The sequence below is a fragment of the Haliotis cracherodii genome, unplaced genomic scaffold (assembly GCF_022045235.1).
Source record: "Haliotis cracherodii isolate W230 unplaced genomic scaffold, xgHalCrac1.p SCAF_3, whole genome shotgun sequence".
In the NCBI taxonomy this organism is placed as follows: domain Eukaryota; kingdom Metazoa; phylum Mollusca; class Gastropoda; order Lepetellida; family Haliotidae; genus Haliotis; species Haliotis cracherodii.
In genome coordinates, this window is record NW_027266286.1 from 21,830,212 (window position 1) to 21,848,430 (window position 18,219).

At 40.5% G+C, this 18,219-nt stretch overlaps 1 protein-coding gene across 4 annotated transcripts in view; it reads left to right on the top strand.

Annotated features, from left to right (window-relative positions):
• The window catches only part of LOC139475859 (tubby-related protein 3-like), a 97,051-nt gene that overhangs the window by 54,228 nt on the left and 24,604 nt on the right, over nucleotides 1-18,219 (top strand). For 3 of the 4 annotated variants that reach the window (XM_071259069.1, XM_071259068.1, XM_071259071.1), the window contains 5 exons: nucleotides 5,701-5,739; nucleotides 7,121-7,160; nucleotides 11,376-11,535; nucleotides 13,449-13,601; nucleotides 14,467-14,517. In XM_071259069.1, coding sequence (XP_071115170.1) covers nucleotides 5,720-5,739; nucleotides 7,121-7,160; nucleotides 11,376-11,535; nucleotides 13,449-13,601; nucleotides 14,467-14,517 — 424 coding nt within the window. In that variant the 5' untranslated portion in view covers nucleotides 5,701-5,719. The remainder of the gene's footprint in view (nucleotides 1-5,700; nucleotides 5,740-7,120; nucleotides 7,161-11,375; nucleotides 11,536-13,448; nucleotides 13,602-14,466; nucleotides 14,518-18,219) is intronic. The other variant, XM_071259072.1, reaches the window with a different exon arrangement.

Here is an 18,219-nt window from a genome sequence, read left to right on the forward strand (position 1 = left end):
ACTAAACTGGGCTGAGTTCCACAATGTTATCTTGGCGCTACAATTGTCTCAAGTCTATGTTAAAGTATGGGAGTTACAGTAATCTTTGCGCTAAGATCGCTTTATGGACCTGGGCCCAGACGTTTATATACAATGTGGTCGGTAAAGTTGACATGTATATATCACATATATCTGTGTTCCAATGATTAAGATATGTTCATGTTAATGTCAGTCAGGTGCCTGCATGTTAAGAAGTTATTGGTTTGCTCCATGTGTTAATTGAGGCTCACCAGCTGTGGTATTGTGTTAGCCTTTGTGGGGCAGGTTTATGGCTGTGTTGTGAGTTGTATCTGTGATTGTCAGGGCTCTACACAAATGAACAGTGTCTTAATCCTGGAGGTGGTGGTAGTCACAGTTCTATCTACACTTTCTCAGTAAAATAGGACCCATGAAAACCTGGGGTAGAATAGGTCTTCAGCAACCCATGCTTGCCGTAAAAGGCAACTTGCTTGTCATAAAAGGCAACTTACAGGATCGGGTGGTCAGGCTCGTGGACCTGGTTGATGCATGTCATCATATCCCAATTGCGTGAATCGATACTCATGATGTCAATTACTGGATTGTCTGGTCCAGACTCGTTTATTTACAGACCGCTGTCATATAGCTGGAATATTGCTGAGTGCAGCGTTAAACAACAAACAAACAAAATCAGTCAAATAGAAGTATGATGTATATGTATGTAATAGCATGGTGTATGTTCACTAGTATGGTAGTCTTTGCCAAAAGATGTTTTGTGTACTAGCCATGCCAACCCTAACAATTTTGTCTTTCAAAGACTTTTTCATGGGGATATAATCTTAACATATAAATTATTTTTAGCTGAACATACTATCCCAAAATAAATGTAACTTGACCTGGGCTTTAAACTAGTGTCTAAAGTGACAGACTGGTATAGGAAATTTACAACTACTACACAAAGTTATTGCTTCCTAGTTCTATGGAATATTGAAGGATCGTGTTAAGGATTAGATCTCAGATACCTGGTATTTCCAGCAGTGAGAAACTGTACAGGTGTGTCATCTTTGGCCAGGTAAACAGACTGTTGTGTTGTCCACTTGTGCAGTGATTGAAGTAGGCATGAACTCGATAGCTAAGGTGAATAGAGGGTCACGTGGTTCTAAGTATACATACCTTGGAGTCATCTTTAGTTCGTTAGAGACAAACAGGAAGGGAAACAAGGTAATAATGCTTCTATTTCGTACTGCAGTTACAATGAACATACAATGCAAATATTTATCTATCCAGCCTCTCTGCCAGCTGTAGGCCAAGCCTGCTATTGGGGGTAGCATCATCACTAGCATGTCCCAGAGAAGGGATGAAAGCCTTTATGTAGCAATGGCACAGCTATGTTAGAAGGCAGGACATGGTTGCACTAGGTGTACTTAAGTGTCCCACTACGAGTGAGAGTTGTTTATTGCACAGTAAAACACTTTCCCTGCAGTGTTTTATTGTACGATAAACGACCATGAGGCATTTATTTCTTATATCAATATTATGTATAGTCTCTTTAAGGATGTTAATAAAATGTACAAGCTTTTAAAATATTTACCCGTATTTAAATAATGATGACTCCCTGAATAGAATCCGACCTCGGCAAATCGGATATACCATTTTATGAATGAGGGGTAAATTTGATCTGTCCTGCATATTCTCACAATATTCAGGGCGATTATCTGTACCTTTTCTCCCAATACCGTTCGTCTCTCCCACATCGTCCGACCATTGCATTTATATACATTGCCCAGCTACATCTATGGGAAAAAACTCACTTCCCACTACAAAATAATGTCGTCCAATATACGACGTCATCAAGATACAAACGCGTTATCGAATCTCCAAAAATGAAGTCATGATAGAACAATGTTTTTTGTAGTGAAATTTACCATGCTTCGTTCTTCATTGTTCTTTGCAAATTATTGTGTAATTATCTTATATAGTGTAATAAAGTATTTATAAGTATTCCTCTGAACTGTATGTAAAAAACAACAGTGTAAATCAATGATGGAGTCAGCTGTCTCTGCAGCACACCCACGCAGTGATGGGGGTAGGTGGGATCAATTCCTGAACTCCACCTTGGGCGATGTGTGTCTGCAATTCAATGCATCATACACCCTGTTAACAATACAGAGACTGACTGACTGATATAGAAGATTTAACGTGCGCTTTCCGACTGTAGCGTATTTCGCACACGGAATACAGAGAACCCATCCTAGGATGATATATTGATACTGCGGTTGTGATATGGCTGTATAACTACCAACAGAGTTATTGTATGCTGCATCAATGTGTGATTCCAAGGGGACTACCACTCTCCATGCTGGTAGTCCAGTGATGGAGTTTAAGCTGATTGATCACCATTTATCTCTTGACATAGACTTCGGTGTGTTTACAGTGTAAAATTAGCAGTTTAATTGAGGCTCAATATTCGACTAGGTAGTCCAGGTGGCATGTGAAGGATTTTGTTTGTTGTTTCAAAGTCACACTTAGCAACATTCTGACCCATGAAGATCCGGGGTAGAATAGGTCATCAGCAACCCATGCTTGCTGTGAAAGGCGACTATGCTTGTTGTAAGAGTTGACTAACAGGATTGGGTGGTCAGGTTCGCTGACTTGGTTGATGCATGTCATCGTATCCCAGTGGCATCAGCGTTAGAAATTGGCACTAGTCCTGTAGTCCTTGCCAAACTGCCTAATGGTAAAGGTATCATAAGGACTAGAAATTTGCCATTTATAAGGGTTTTGCTATATGTTATCATTATAAGGACTAGTGGACTAAAACTGTTAGTTTCTACGGCTGGGCATGGATCGATACTCATGATGTCAATCACTGGATTGTCTGGTCCAGACTCGAATATTTACAGACTGCTGTCATATGACTGGAATATTGCTGAGTGCGGCGTTAAACAACAAACAAACAAACAATCAAACTTAGCAACATTCCAGTGATACTACAGTTTCATATTGTTTGAAACCCTTTTCTTTTTGTATTTCATATCTTTCAGTATGTTAGTAATTCTATAGAATTAGCAATACAAAATGAGTAAATCACCAGAATTACCAATTCCAAAAACGTATTTGCATAAAACTATAAAAAAATTGAATGAAACCATTTTGATGTATATTTTTTATCATTACCAATAGATAGAAAAAAATGAGAATAAGGAGTTATTTTATTAAGATAAAGACATTTTTGACATGCGAAAGAATTTCTTTTTATAAATTGCATTTGTCTAATATGATAATGATCTGCAGAGACATTGTTCTCCATCCCGAGGAAGTTGTAAACAGTGATTTCATCAAGGTTTAATGATTGGATGTTGTCAGGCAGCTGTGTGGCACAACAGCACAGGCGTTGATTGCCACAATTCTGGGCTGACCTCCTGGTCTCCCCCGATGTAATCACATTACTCCCTGCTGTCTTGTTCCAAGTAGCCATATTAGTCATATTAAGTCAAAGATGAGCAAGATGAAGTTGTCACAAGCCATCACTTTCCAATGTCTCTGTCACACAGCAGGGAAGCTGATATCTCCGTAGTGGCGTCAGGCAGAACGTTGGCAGCGGATTTGGTGGAGAGTCTCACCAATGCTAGGGGGCGGTCGGGTAGCCTAGTGGTTAAAGTGTTCACTCGTCATGACAAAAACCCGGGTTTGATTCTCGACATGGGTACAATGTGTGAAGCCCATTTCTGGTGTCCCCCGCCATATTGCTGGAATATTGCTAAAAGCAGCGTAAAACCAAACTCACTCACTCACCAATGCTCAGTGTTCCTGTTCACTGGCAAATAAAGTATTTTGTTGTTGTTGAACAAAACATTGGTGATAAGTACAAGTCAGCTAGTTACCATCCGGGTTTCCCGTTGACTATTTGTAGTGCAAGGAAATAACATTTCGCTTTCCTTTGAGGTTAAATATATATTTGTAGCAATTTAGTCTCAAAATATTCAAACAAAAGAGAGAAAAACTGTGACTGACTCTTGTGTGAATGACGTGTAGATCGAACTTAGTTACTTCAGTGATTGCTTCATTGCAACTGAACATGATGTTGAAAGAATTAAAAACATGTAATTTTCATACCTTTTTTTTATTTGTTGAAAGTTGGGACTGACAAAAATTAGGGGGATTGGTAATTTTTAGAATTGCCAGTCCACCAGGACTGGTTTTGGGTGAGGTGGAGGATATGGTTTGATGATTGGGGTATCAGTTGAAGAAGCTATTTAATGTCCATGATTCACACCCACCATACCACATAACCACTTTCAACCAAACTGCCCTTGCCATTGGGAAAAGCTTTGTTCATCTGACTTCAGACAATAGTGATAGTGAAGCCCAGTGAGCTGCCAAGCCAGTTTTGAAACCTGATACAGAACTCTTGTCATTGAGACCAAGAAATGCCATGTTGAGCAATGGTTTTCGCTCCATCTCTTCTGGTCGATATCACTACTTCAGATAGATTCTGTATTGTTCACAGAATAATGCCATACACCTGACTGGTGTTTTTTACTAGTTATGGTGTCTTTTATTTATGTATACAGTGTCATATTAGGTTAGCAGAAAAATCTAATGCCCTGCCCAATGTTTTACTGCTTACCTAATATGAAGACTGAAAACAATATAACAATTTTCCTATTTCTAAACTCTTTTAATATCTGGTGTCTTTATCACCCGTCATGTCAAAATGAAAACTTGACACTTAGAACCGGAATAAATGAAAACAAGAACTGTAATGTAAACACAATCGTTAACAATAGAATATATGATGCACTCAATGTGAACCTTTAGACAAGTATTATAGTTTAGATAGTAAGGGTGAAACGATACACCGATATTCCAATGTATCGCGATACTTAACCCACGATACGATATACGATAAACGTGGGCCCATTTATCGATACGCCACAATACGGAACGCAAATCTCAAGTACAGCGTTTCCTCGCTACTGTGCCTTTCAAAAAACCGCAAACTTGGTTATAGCGCGCGGTAACGCATGGCTCCCAAAAACGTACTTACATTTTTAATAAGCTCAGGTTTTACAACGACAGATGTTTTTCCCCATCTCATTAAACATTATCAGCTGATCCCCGCAAGCACATAACAATGGAAATACAAGTCTGCAAGTCCGAACTGAAGTACGCAATTCAATACCATTATTATATTATCTTGTTATTAAAACGTGTTCATTGTATATCTGGACTTGTGTTTGTAGTATATTTTATTAATTTTACTCAAAATTTCATTTAAAGTCTTGTTTTTTTTATCATTGCGTATCGAGATACGTATCGTATCGTGACCAGAATATCGAGATGCGTATCGTATCGTGACCTTCCTGTATCGTTGCAGCCCTATTAGATAGTCATAAAAATGCTGCATGTATCACAACTCTACGGGCCATGGTAACGTAATAGCAGCCCGCTTTTCCCTAACAACGGGCTGTTATCTATTCTATTGCTATGTCATTGGCGTCACATTTCTTGTTTGTGACGTCATCCTATATTACGTTCTATTTTCTCTATAATTATTATTGATAAAGTCATGGTTTCTTTAAAACTTAATGTCCAACAGGCAGTACTTTGTATATCTGTGTGAGGTGTATATACATATCCTAATAAACCTACACACATTATGAAGAGATATTTGCTAACATTGGTGTTTTGTACTTTCAGCCCCACCCCACAAGTGAAGATGAGTGGGCCTCCAGGCAGGTGAGTACTCACCCTTTACCTGTTTTTACCTGTCATCTGGACCCGTGAAGATCCGGGGTAGAATACGTCTTCAGCAACCCATACTTGCCATAAATTTTAAAAGGCGACCTCTTGTTGAAAGAGTCTAATAGGATCGGGTTGTCAGGCTCGCTAACTTGGTTGCTGCATGTCATTGTATCCCAATTGCATGAATTGATACTCGTGATGTCAATCACTGGATTGTCTGGTCCAGACTCGATTATTTACAGACCACTGTCATATAGCTGGAACATTGCTGAGTGCAGCGTAAAACAACAAACAAACAAAACCTGTCTTCTGACAGCTTACTTACTTGTGTTGATGTAATGAGGGCTTAAGGTGCACAGGGCCTGTGAAGATTCCGGGGTAGAATAGGTCTTCAGCAATCCATGCTTGCCGTAAAAGGCGACTATGCTTGTCGTAAAAGGCGACTTACGGGATCGGGTGGTCAGGCTCGCTGACTTGGTTGATGCATGTCATCGATCCCAATTGCATGGATCGATGCTCATGATATTAATCACTGGATTGTCTGGTCCAGACTCGATTCTTTACAGACCGCTGTCATATAGCTGGAATATTGCTGAGTGCGGCGTTAAACAACAAACCAACCAACCAAATATGGTGCACAGGGGACCATGTCAGTCAACATGTAAAGGCTCTACATTTCGATGTGCATAGTTGCCTCCCTTAGTTGTGCCAGGAACGTATGATCATGGGTTTGAATCCCAGATTCACCCCGATTATGTTTCTAGGTTTGTCAGCACCATACACCATACACTGCATGATATCCCTGATTTACTTTTCAAAGCGGTGTTAAACCCAACTAACTCACTGACTGAGTAAGCACTTCAAGCATATCCTATTTGGCAGCCAAGTTGCTTGAAAACATGACAGTTACCTGTCTACTGCAACCTAATTACAGGTGGGATAGATTGAGTTACCATGTCAATGTTACCTGTCAGCTGGCACCTTATTAGAAGTGTAATAGATTCACGTAATTATGACATTGTTACCTGCCACCATGTTAAAGGTGTGACATATCCACATAATCATGACATTGTTACCTGCCACCATGTTAAAGGTGTGATATATTCAGGTAATCATGACTTTGTTACCTGCCACCATGTTAAAGGTGTGATATATCCAGGTAATTATGCCATTGTTACCTGCCACCATGTTATAGGTGTGACATATCCAGGTAATCATGACATTTTTACCTGGCCATCACTTCCTTTTGTGTTGCCCCGAGTGTTGGTCTATAACTTCTTTCTACTTGTACCCGTAGTTATTTTGAAAGCAACTTGATCACACTTTATTATCTTACATGCAAGAATTTACCCAAGAACCACCTGTCTTGTTGCAGCATCAGCGACGACTATGCCTCCACCAAGCTGGAGACACAGGTGGGTGGCTTTACTTCAACTTACTGTGTAATATGATGAGCTTTCCTAATGGACTAGATCTAGTTTTGGCAAAGAAAAATACATTTATTGTTTCATGTTTCCATTTGTCATTTTTCAATCGAAGTTGTTGTACTCTATATTGTTGTTGGGGCAGTCGGGTAGCCTAGTGGTTAAAGCGTTCGCTCGTGGCATCGTAGACCCAGGTTCGAATCTCGATATGGGTACAATGTGTAAAGCCCATTTCTGGTGTCCCCCACTGTGATATTGCTTGAATATTGCTAAAAGCGGCGTAAAAACAATACTCACTCACCATATTGTTGTTGTTTTTGTTTATTCATAATGAGGCTACCAACCCGTTATACAAGTATACACACACATGTATATTGTATTGAACATGTATACATGTTATGCGTAATGTAAGGAACTGCCCACAACACAATGCAATTGCCCCATTCCCCGGAACTGGGATCCTCTGTGTAGCATCCGCAAATTGGGCACCCTTCATTGCGTAACACCAGAGAATGAGCAACAAGTTCTGTACATTAACAAATATCAAGTTAATTTTTAATGTTTGTAATACAAGCCTAACTCCTAAAATGCCATACCTTCATAGATTGGATAACACACTGATTGATATAAAAATGACTAAAATTTAGCTCATAATGGCAATATAACAGATAAAAAATCGGAGAATTATCTCGATTATCCTCAGAAACAGATTCCTTTAGACGTAAAAGGCAAAAGTTCAGGTTACTTAAATAATCACAATACCACAATGAAATACCTTATTTCAGCAATATAAATGATTAAAACATTCACTTGCTGCAACATTTGGCATTTATAGAGTGGCAGTGACTGGAATGTGTTTCCAGACTAACACGTCTTGGTTGAGCGTGGACCCGCACAGTTACACTTGCTGTAACCCTGACCGCAACCAGTAATGTTGCTCCAGGGGATTACGCAGATTAGTTAATCCCCTAAATCAGAGGAATGAGCAACACTGCGTAAAGATGGCGCTTGGACAGAGCCTCGCCTAATCTCAGAGATTATGCAAAACGACTTTTACTTCAGGGGGATATGAGCTGGAGAATAGCATTTTAAGTTTTTCCTAGTATGGATGGACACAATATTAGTTTGTTGAAATACTCTCTTAAGTACACATCCTTTGTACACATGAAATTCTTGACCCTTGCCTCAGTGGTAGGCAACATCTCATCAAGGTTGCATAATAATTCAGCGTATGGACCTAAGGCTCTTTTCATGGCTACGTGGTTATAGAGCAGGTATAATTATAGGAGACACGTGACTTCAAGGTCTGCAATATCAGCATATTGACGTATAGTCATCACCGATTGTGGTAATTATAGTTCTAATATGCTCTGTATTTTGAGAGTTAGATATCCATAGTAGGTCTTACCTGAATATATATGTTAGATATTATCATATTTTAGATATTACCTGTATTGTAATATAATATTTAGGCATAATCCACATCATCATGTAATATATATATATGTGTATTTCTTGTATCTAATGAAAGGTCTTATAGAAGTGAAGAAATACATAATTTCAGTGTAACAAGAAGGCAGCATTGTTCTTGTGTTGAGGCAGTGAATGAGAGTGTTGGGCTGTTTAAAGAGTCTGTAATCTACTGCCAGCTATTGATTCCAGTGCTGTTGCAACAGCCATTACTTGTAAATCTCTCCCGTTCTTCTTGTGCCTCTCGAAGGCCTGATGACTAAATAGTTTCCTGCCGTATAAAATGTCTGATATGGTTGTGTGAGTGTTTGTGCATGTTAATATAATCAGCTGCAGGTATTGATCTCGCCACCGTCTAACACACAGATTGTGCCTTCTTTCCTGGAGGGTATTATCCCACTTACTCTGGCAGTTATACCCAGCTCCTGTTAATCAAATTTTAAGCCCAAGTTAACCATTTTCTATTGCTATGGCGCTCTTCTGAGATTCAGGGAGCCTTTGGATTCATGCTGCCTTCCTGGCCCTGAATACTACTAGGGACAATTAGGGCTCTCAGTCTCATACCCGTCCTATTGAGCCCCGTCCTTGTGAGGTGTCGCTGATAACAGCTGTGTGAAACATCCAGCCTTAATCCCAGTCTCATACCCACCTATTAAATCCCACCCTTGTGAGGTGTTGCTGATAACAGCTGCGTGAAACGTCCAGCCTTAGACCCAGTCTCATACCCACCTATTAAATCCCACCCTTGTGAGGTGTTGCTGATAACAGCTGCATGAAACGTCCAGCCTTAGACCCAGTCTCATACCCACCTATTAAATCCCACCCTTGTGAGGTGTTGCTGATAACAGCTGCGTGAAACGTCCAGCCTTAGACCCAGTCTCATACCCACCTATTAAATCCCACCCTTGTGAGGTGTTGCTGATAACAGCTGCGTGAAACGTCCAGCCTTAGACCCAGTCTCATACCCACCTATTAAATCCCACCCTTGTGAGGTGTTGCTGATAACAGCTGCGTGAAATGTCCAGCCTTAGACCCAGTCTCATACCCACCTATTAAATCCCACCCTTGTGAGGTGTTGCTGATAACAGCTGCGTGAAACGTCCAGCCTTAGACCCAGTCTCATACCCACCTATTAAATCCCGTCCTTGTGAGGTGTCGCTGATAACAGCTGCATGAAACGTCCAGCCTTAGACCCAGTCTCATACCCACCTATTAAACCCCATCCTTGTGAGGTCTCGCTGATAATAGGTGCATGATGCTAGGTATATGGTGTGTGCTGTGTGCAAGTATCGTGATGCCAGGTATATGGTGTGTGCTATGTGCAAGTATTATGATGCTAGGTATATGGTGTGTGCTGTGTGCAAGTATTATGATGCTAGGTATATGGTGTGTGCCATGTGCAAGTATTATGATGCTAGGTATATGGTGTGTGCTGTGTGCAAGTATCGTGATGCCAGGTATATGGTGTGTGCTGTGTGCAAGTATCATGATGCCAGGTATATGGTGTGTGCTGTGTGCAAGTATTATGATGCTAGGTATATGGTGTATGCTGTGTGCAAGTATTATGATGCTAGGTATATGGTGTGTGCAAGTATCGTGATGCCAGGTATATGGTGTGTGCTATGTGCAAGTATTGTGATGCTTGGTATATGGTGTGTGCTGTGTGCAAGTATTATAATGCTAGGTATATGGTGTGTGCTGTGTGCAAGTATTATGATGCCAGGTATATGGTGTGTGCTGTGTGCAAGTATTATGATGCTAGGTATATGGTGTGTGCTGTGTGCAAGTATTATGATGCTAGGTATATGGTGTGTGCCATGTGCAAGTATTATGATGCTAGGTATATGGTGTGTGCTGTGTGCAAGTATCGTGATGCCAGGTATATGGTGTGTGCTGTGTGCAAGTATCGTGATGCTAGGTATATGGTGTGTGCAAGTATCATGATGCCAGGTATATGGTGTGTGCTGTGTGCAAGTATCGTGATGCTAGGTATATGGTGTGTGCTGTGTGCAAGTATTATGATGCTAGGTATATGGTGTGTGCTGTGTGCAAGTATTATGATGCTAGGTATATGGTATGTGCTGTGTGCATGTGACTGCCGCTGTCTACACTGATGGGTATGTACCAGTCAATGCTCTGTTCTTGAAGAAATGTTGTTACGAAACAAGCCTGCCAGAAATAGTTGAATCTGTCACAGTCACTCATATTGCAGTCTGTCTCCCTTGTTCTAAAGAAATCAGGAGATTATTAAAAGATTCTCTGAGGCAATATCTAGCGGTTGCTTGAAGTGGAGATAGGACTGAGTATAGATTAGCTAGTTATCAGATACGTTACAGGCCGGATTTTTAGCTGTGGTGCAGTGGCTGTAGTAGTAGTTGTGTAACAGCTGGTGTGTTGTAGATGTAACATGTAGCAGTCGGCGTAGTTGTGGTAATGTAGCAGTGGGTATAGTTGCTGTGGTATTGGAGCAGTAGGTGGAGTTGCTGTTTGGAGCAGTGAGTGTTGTTGCTGGTGTGTTGTAGATGTGGTATTGTAGCAGTAGGAGTAGTTGATGCGGTATTGTAGCGGTAGGTGTAGTTGTAGATGTGGTTATTGGAGCAGTAGGTGTATGCCGTAGTAGTACCTATTTCCCCAGTATGAACAAATTATAGCATCAGTCAATATGGCAGTCTCAGAACACAAAAATCACACAGGCCTCGAGAAACCCTTAACTGAATTTATCCTGAACTGTTGCAGCGTCAAATCATTGAGAAGAACAACCGGCGGAAGAGGCAGACGCCGGGGATGATGCAGCCTAATGTTGACAGTCGACCATCGTCCGGCAGGAAGAACCGAGAGGAGTCCCGTCCACTAGTTAAAGACTCCACGCCCAAATCAACCACACCCACCAATTTTGGTATGTTGATGAATGAATGACTACAATTGTCAGAATATAATTATACCCTGTCAGATAGTGCTGGAACGATACAAAAGTGCACGATTTATGATTCCCAATACTAGTACATGTATCAGTCAATGTCACGCACTGTAAAATATATCAATTATTATCTGAAATGTTTGCTTTAAAAACTTCCACACTAATTAGAAGTGAAAAGTATTTCCATCCATTGTGCTTTAATTGACAGTGGCAGACACTCAACTGCATCTCGAATCTTATGAATACAGTTCTCTCACAAACATGATTATTTTTATATCATTAGTTCGTTCTAAAGTTTATAAATTGATGGTTAACAGGTACATGCAAGTGTATGTTGGATTGCACAGTTTGTGTAACGTCCCAGCCCTCACTGTATTCACTGGAGATAGGCTTGTATGACAGAATGTATTTCATACCTCGAGGTGTTTTACTTAGTGCTTTGGTCATGATTCCTAAGTAATACCCTACACGCCCAATGAAGATCAGGGTTAGAATTGTTCTTTGCCAACCCATGCTTGTTGTAATAGGCAACTGACGGGATTGGGTGGTCAGACTTGTTGTAATAGGCAACTGACGGGATTGGGTGGTCAGACTTGTTGTAATAGACAACTGACGGGATTGGGTGGTCAGACTTGTTGTAATAGGCAACTGACAGGATCGGGTGGTCAGACTTGTTGTAATAGGCAACTGACAGGATTGGGTGGTCAGACTTGTTGTAATAGGCAACTGACAGGATCGGGTGGTCAGACTTGTTGTAATAGGCAACTGACAGGATCGGGTGGTCAGACTTGTTGTAATAGGCAACTGACGGGATCCGGTGGTGAGACTTGTTGTAATAGGCAACTGACTGGATCGGGTGGTCAGACTTGTTAACTTGGCTGATGTATGTATGACCCAAATAAATACATCGATGCTCGTAATGTCAAACACTGGATTTTCTGGTCCAGACTCTATCTACAGCTGACTCTATCATATAGCTGGAATATTGCTGAGTGTGACGTTAAACAAGCAATAGAAAAAATACCCTACATCTTAACTTTCTGGGATGTTCCCAACTTCATTCTAGGTGAGGCATTGCGTCATTCTCGCACACTTAAGTTTTAAATAGTATACTTTGGAAATGCTAATTATTGTATTGGCCTTCAGTCAGTCCCTGCAAATTCTGTAAGGGTCCATTTTTGTACAAAGAGTTCCATACTGTTCCTGCTTTGAAGAAGTGCCCGAAAAGGTGCAAAGTTTCGTGACAGTGATCACTTTTGTGTTCATATACAGTACGTCCTCGAAGAGATGTCAGTATTTTTTACTCGGCACATACCAATGCAATGTGTCAGGTGGAAAGACTGTGAGAAATAGCTACGAGTGTATGTTATAGTGCGTTTGAAGTCACCAACACGCGGATGTTCAACTGTGTGAAGCAGTTGTAATATGTCCCATGTTGTGCAATCATGAACGTGAGATCACTGTTTGACTGATCCTGGAAGGGTTATCTCCCCTCAGTATTATCCTGTGAGGTTGGTTGTTTGGTTGGTTTGTTGTTTTACGCCGCACTCAGCATTATTCAAGCTATATGACGGCGGTCTGTAAATAATCGAGTCTGGACTAGACCATCCACTGATTGACTTCATGAACATCGATTGGGATTGGTGACATGGAATCAACCAAGTTAGTGAGCCTGACCACCCGATCCCCTTAGTCGCCTTTTACGACAAGCATAGTCGCCTTTTATGGCAAGCATGGGTTGCTGAAGACCTATTCTACCACAGATCTCCATGGGTGTCCTGTGAGGTATTTCAGCAAAGTGCAGCTATGTGGATCATTCTGGCATCATTATGAGATATTTCCATACATGATCAATACAAGATTGGCATGCATTACTGTACTTTCTCTTGCAGCATATGACGGCCCGGGAGGCTACGACCTGGGCAGCCCTGATACCCTTAACTCAGGGACATCGACCACGATACAAGTGTTGGATGTCACGTCCACTGTGTCAAAGGATTACAACAGTGACACTGACAGCGAGGATATCCCCACGATAGGAACAGGTAGGTCACACTAGCCAAGTCTGCAGGAAGATGTTATCGTCATTACGTCTTCATGGTCAGGAAGCACTTGCACAAATCGTCACACTTTCGTTTGTCAGTCATTTTTATGAGTTATCATAAATCCATGTGGATTATCAGGGTTAGAAATTAATTTTTATTTGCACTCTTCTGCAAAAATGGTTGCAGATTTGCTATCTATCTGGTGATAAGAGAGGCAGAAATTTACAACTCTCAGTAGGTCTGGCTATCAGTATAGATCTTAGAGATCGATAATCTTTAGCTAAATATCGATCAATTATCAATAAATATCGGAGAAGTAACATTGAGCAAATGAAAAAGTTCAGAGAAAACATAACATATTTCACATCACTGTGGAGTGGCGACCAAGTATATATGGCTTATTTTGTGGACAACTAAGATCAGTTGTTTTCTGTCTTCTGAAATGGACAAAAACAAGTCTGCTTCGGTAAATTAAAGCTTTATTTCATCACAATAGTTTATGGAAGATATTATCGATGAAACAATTTTCAAATCAATAATCGTTAATATTTCGTCCAATCGACAATAATTCCAATTATCGATCTTTATAGCCAGCCCAAACTCTCAAACGAGTTTACTTCTGTTAATTTCGAACCCTGATCATTGCCATTTCATTTGATATTTTGGCTGTTTATCGTTATACTGTGCCCAGCATGTAAATGTTGATCCCGCCAGTGTTGTTAATGTCATACAGAGATCATCCTTCCTTCAGTCAGTTGTTTCCACATGCTGTTGGTGTGTGTACCTGTTGTGTTTCCATATTGTACGCACAGCAATGTCTGTTGCTTTCATGCATTGTCTTTATTGATTTGTGTTCATTTTCAAGAAAACACCCAACCCAAAAAGAAGGGCAAGAAAAAAAACAAAAGGGCTGCAGGTAACTATGGTTGTGTGGTGTTACTACCCTGACTAACACCTGTTTCTGAGACCACCAGATACTAACGCTATACCCTCTATGTAGATAGATTGTACCTTCAGTAGAGATACATATAGACTACCATGTACCTTCAATAGAGATACGGGGCACGGCTGACCCAGTCGTCTAAGGTGTCGCGATTCGCTGTGCAGAGTTGCGTCCCTTGGGCACGCCAGAAACCTATGATTGTGGGTTTGAATCCCGGTTTGCCCTTATTATGTTTCTAGGTTTGTCAGCACCATACCATGCTTGAGGGTTTCACCGGAGTGGTAAACGTCTGAGACCTGCATCACTTGGGGCTTTCCTCCCACATTAGCTGACACACTGCGAATTAACTGGAATACTGTTAAAAGCAGCGTTAAACCCAACTCACTCACTCACTCAATAGAGATACATGCTATGTAACATGTACCTTCAAATATAGATTAAACCATACCTTCAGTACAAATATTTTTCTTGTACCATGTGCCATCATTGATATATAAGAAGTACTCCCGATTCTTTCACATGAATATAGTTTCTATCTTTCATGGCAACCGGTTCTTTCAAATGACTATAGTTTCTATCTTTCATGGCAACTGGTTCTTTCAAATGACTATAGTTTCTATCTTTCATGGCAACCGGTTCTTTCAAATGACTATAGTTATTTTGTCATGGCATGACAGATTAACTGTAGTCATACAAAAGAATCGGGAGTTCTTTAAACTTCTTTTGAATAGCATATAGATTGAGGAAATAAACATACTGTGTTTCCCAATGAACACAGAGCTTGAGGTTTCAAATGTCACGTTTAGCGCAGTTAAATATACCGGTAACAAAGCTTTACATTGAAGACCCTGTACAGACGTTTATATCCATTTACCATGGTAATCCCTTGGTGTTAGAAAATATTTTGAGTGAAGTGGCATGGATTGAGTCCAATATTTTAGTAGTTTTGTTTATCTCAATAGTTTTATCTGAACATAGGAAACACTTATAATAGCCTCTAAGAAAAGTATGGCACTTTTTATGCTAAAATGTTGTTTTTTCACATCATTATTCTTCACTTCATATGTGACGGGTATAGATAATGTCGCACGGATCCTTTGTAACCCATCATGAAGCTGACACACCAAAATAAGTTAGGCAAGCCTTGCAAGGTTTCGGTCTACACCATATGTCGCTATGAGCATGTCATACCGCTCTCTGTGATACATAAGATATGACATATTTCGATAGAGAAAAACGCCAAATTTCAAATTCCCTGTTGTCTCTAATACTTGAAATACACTTTTATAGTCCATTTATTGTATGTTTTCGACCAAAAATATATTGCTACACACATTTTGAATAGTGTAGTAAACTCAAGTCTGCATTTTGTAACTAATAACTGTACATGTTATTTTAGAAAGCCTTCCCATGAATGTAAAAATTATCTTCCATGGTGATGCAGCCATTATAGGGATTATTTCAATCAGAGGTTGTAATTGTGATTTGATACCTCTGACTGACCGATCAAATAATTTCCAAATTCATTATAGAATGTATGGTGAACTGTCTGTATGATAGGTGGAGTGTATACTCTTAACATTGATACACTGATTTTGTCATGTTCTTTCAATATTGATACATGAATTGGACTATGTATCTTCATTAGACATATATAGATTTTACAATACTGTCGGAGTGTCCTCATGATAGGTGTGTATTATGTCATTCTATTGTCATGTACTTGACTGACATTTTAGCCACTCAACCACTTGAGTTGTCCCAAGGAGCCGTCCCCATGTCCAAGATATTCATGGAGTAGAAACCCTCATATATTTAACATTCATGTTATTGTTAATCATGTTAATCGGACAAGTCATTAGAAAATTTGTTATTTTTCCTGCTTGGGTACTACACTGTGACTCCAACTCTATTGGCAGGAGCATCTGTATGTCTGCTTCATCTGCTCCTGCCCTGGCACTAGTACTCCCCCTCCTCTCTCCCTCCTCGTGTTAGCCTGCCACCTTCATGTTGTGTCACAACCTCACTGCTTAAAAATATTCTGCACAGTCACAGCTTTACTGTCACCTCCTGCGAGATGTGTTGCTACTGCCTACAACACATCCATGGGTCTCACTGAGACTCGTACAGTATGGCTGATGTAATGTCATGGGTCTCGCTGAGAGTCGTACAGTATGGCTGATGTAATGTCATGGGCCTTGCTGAGAGTCGTACAGTATGGCTGATGTAATGTCAAGGGTCTCACTGAGAGTCGTACAGTATGGCTGATGTAATGTCATGGGCCTTGCTGAGACTCGTACAGTATGGCTAATGTAATGTCAAGGGTCTCACTGAGAGTCGTACAGTATGGCTAATGTAATGTCAAGGGTCTCACTGAGAGTCTTACAGTATGGCTGATGTAATGTCATGGGTCTCACTGAGACTCGTACAGTATGGCTGATGTAATGTCATGGGTCTCACTGAGAGTCGTACAGTATGGCTGATGTAATGTCATGGGTCTCACTGAGAGTCGTACAGTATGGCCGATGTAATGTCATGGGTCTCGCTGAGACTCGTACAGTATGGCCGATGTAATGTCATGGGTCTCACTGAGACTCATACATTATGGCTGATGTAATGTCATGGGTCTCACTGAGACTCGTACAGTATGGCTGATGTAATGTCATGGGTCTCACTGAGACTCATACAGTATGGCTGATGTAATGTCATGGGTCTCACTGAGACTCGTACAGTATGGCTAATGTAATGTCATGGGTCTCACTGAGACTCGTACAGTATGGCCGATGTAATGTCATGGGTTACGTTATGATATACGGCTTTTGCATCAGACGAGAGGTCGGTCACATGACCGCGAAATTGACGTTCATAAGCATATGAACGACACAATTTGATGTTCATACGTTTTTCACGAGACCATGTTCTTGAAATGACGTAAACACTGACGGACTACTTCCACATTCCTGGGGAAACCCCTGGGAATTCCCTAGCACGAAAACATATATAAGCATTATTTCTGATCATTTAGAACCTTTAATCTTGGTCTCAGCAATTCAGTATACATTGAGAAACGTAAGAGAGCTTGACTGCATGATTGTTCACGAATTTCCTCGCTACGGCCCATCCTAATGAACAAACGAAAAAATGCACATCCAAACTATCGTCAGTATCGACTCGATCTGTGTCTAGGCTGACAGTGACCGTCTCCAGCAATCTATGAATTTACCTTGGTGTCTGTTTGATGCATCTTTAATCACCTTTTAATAATCGGTCAGTTGATCAATGATGACTAACACATGTAACCGCCACAGGTTCATTAACAACTTCGGTAATCCTCCCGTCACGTTTATCGTGTCGGATATTTTGACGTCTTGTACTTTATGTAAATGTATTACGACGCGCTGTCATTGTGACTGACTTACTGAGGTAGTTCATTACAGACCTTTCTCATTTAATGGGGATATTATATGAACACATGTTCCGACGTTCATACAGTTTGACCCTCACTCTATGAAGGTTCATAATCCAATGAACTCACACAAAGTGAAGGTCAATTCTTAAATAACATTACAGTTTTAATGCTTTCACTTCAAATATTGTATCGTATCTCATTGTGGCAGATCTACACAGAATATGAAGTTGGTTGAGGAGCCGACCGTGGTCCAATATGCAAACAGT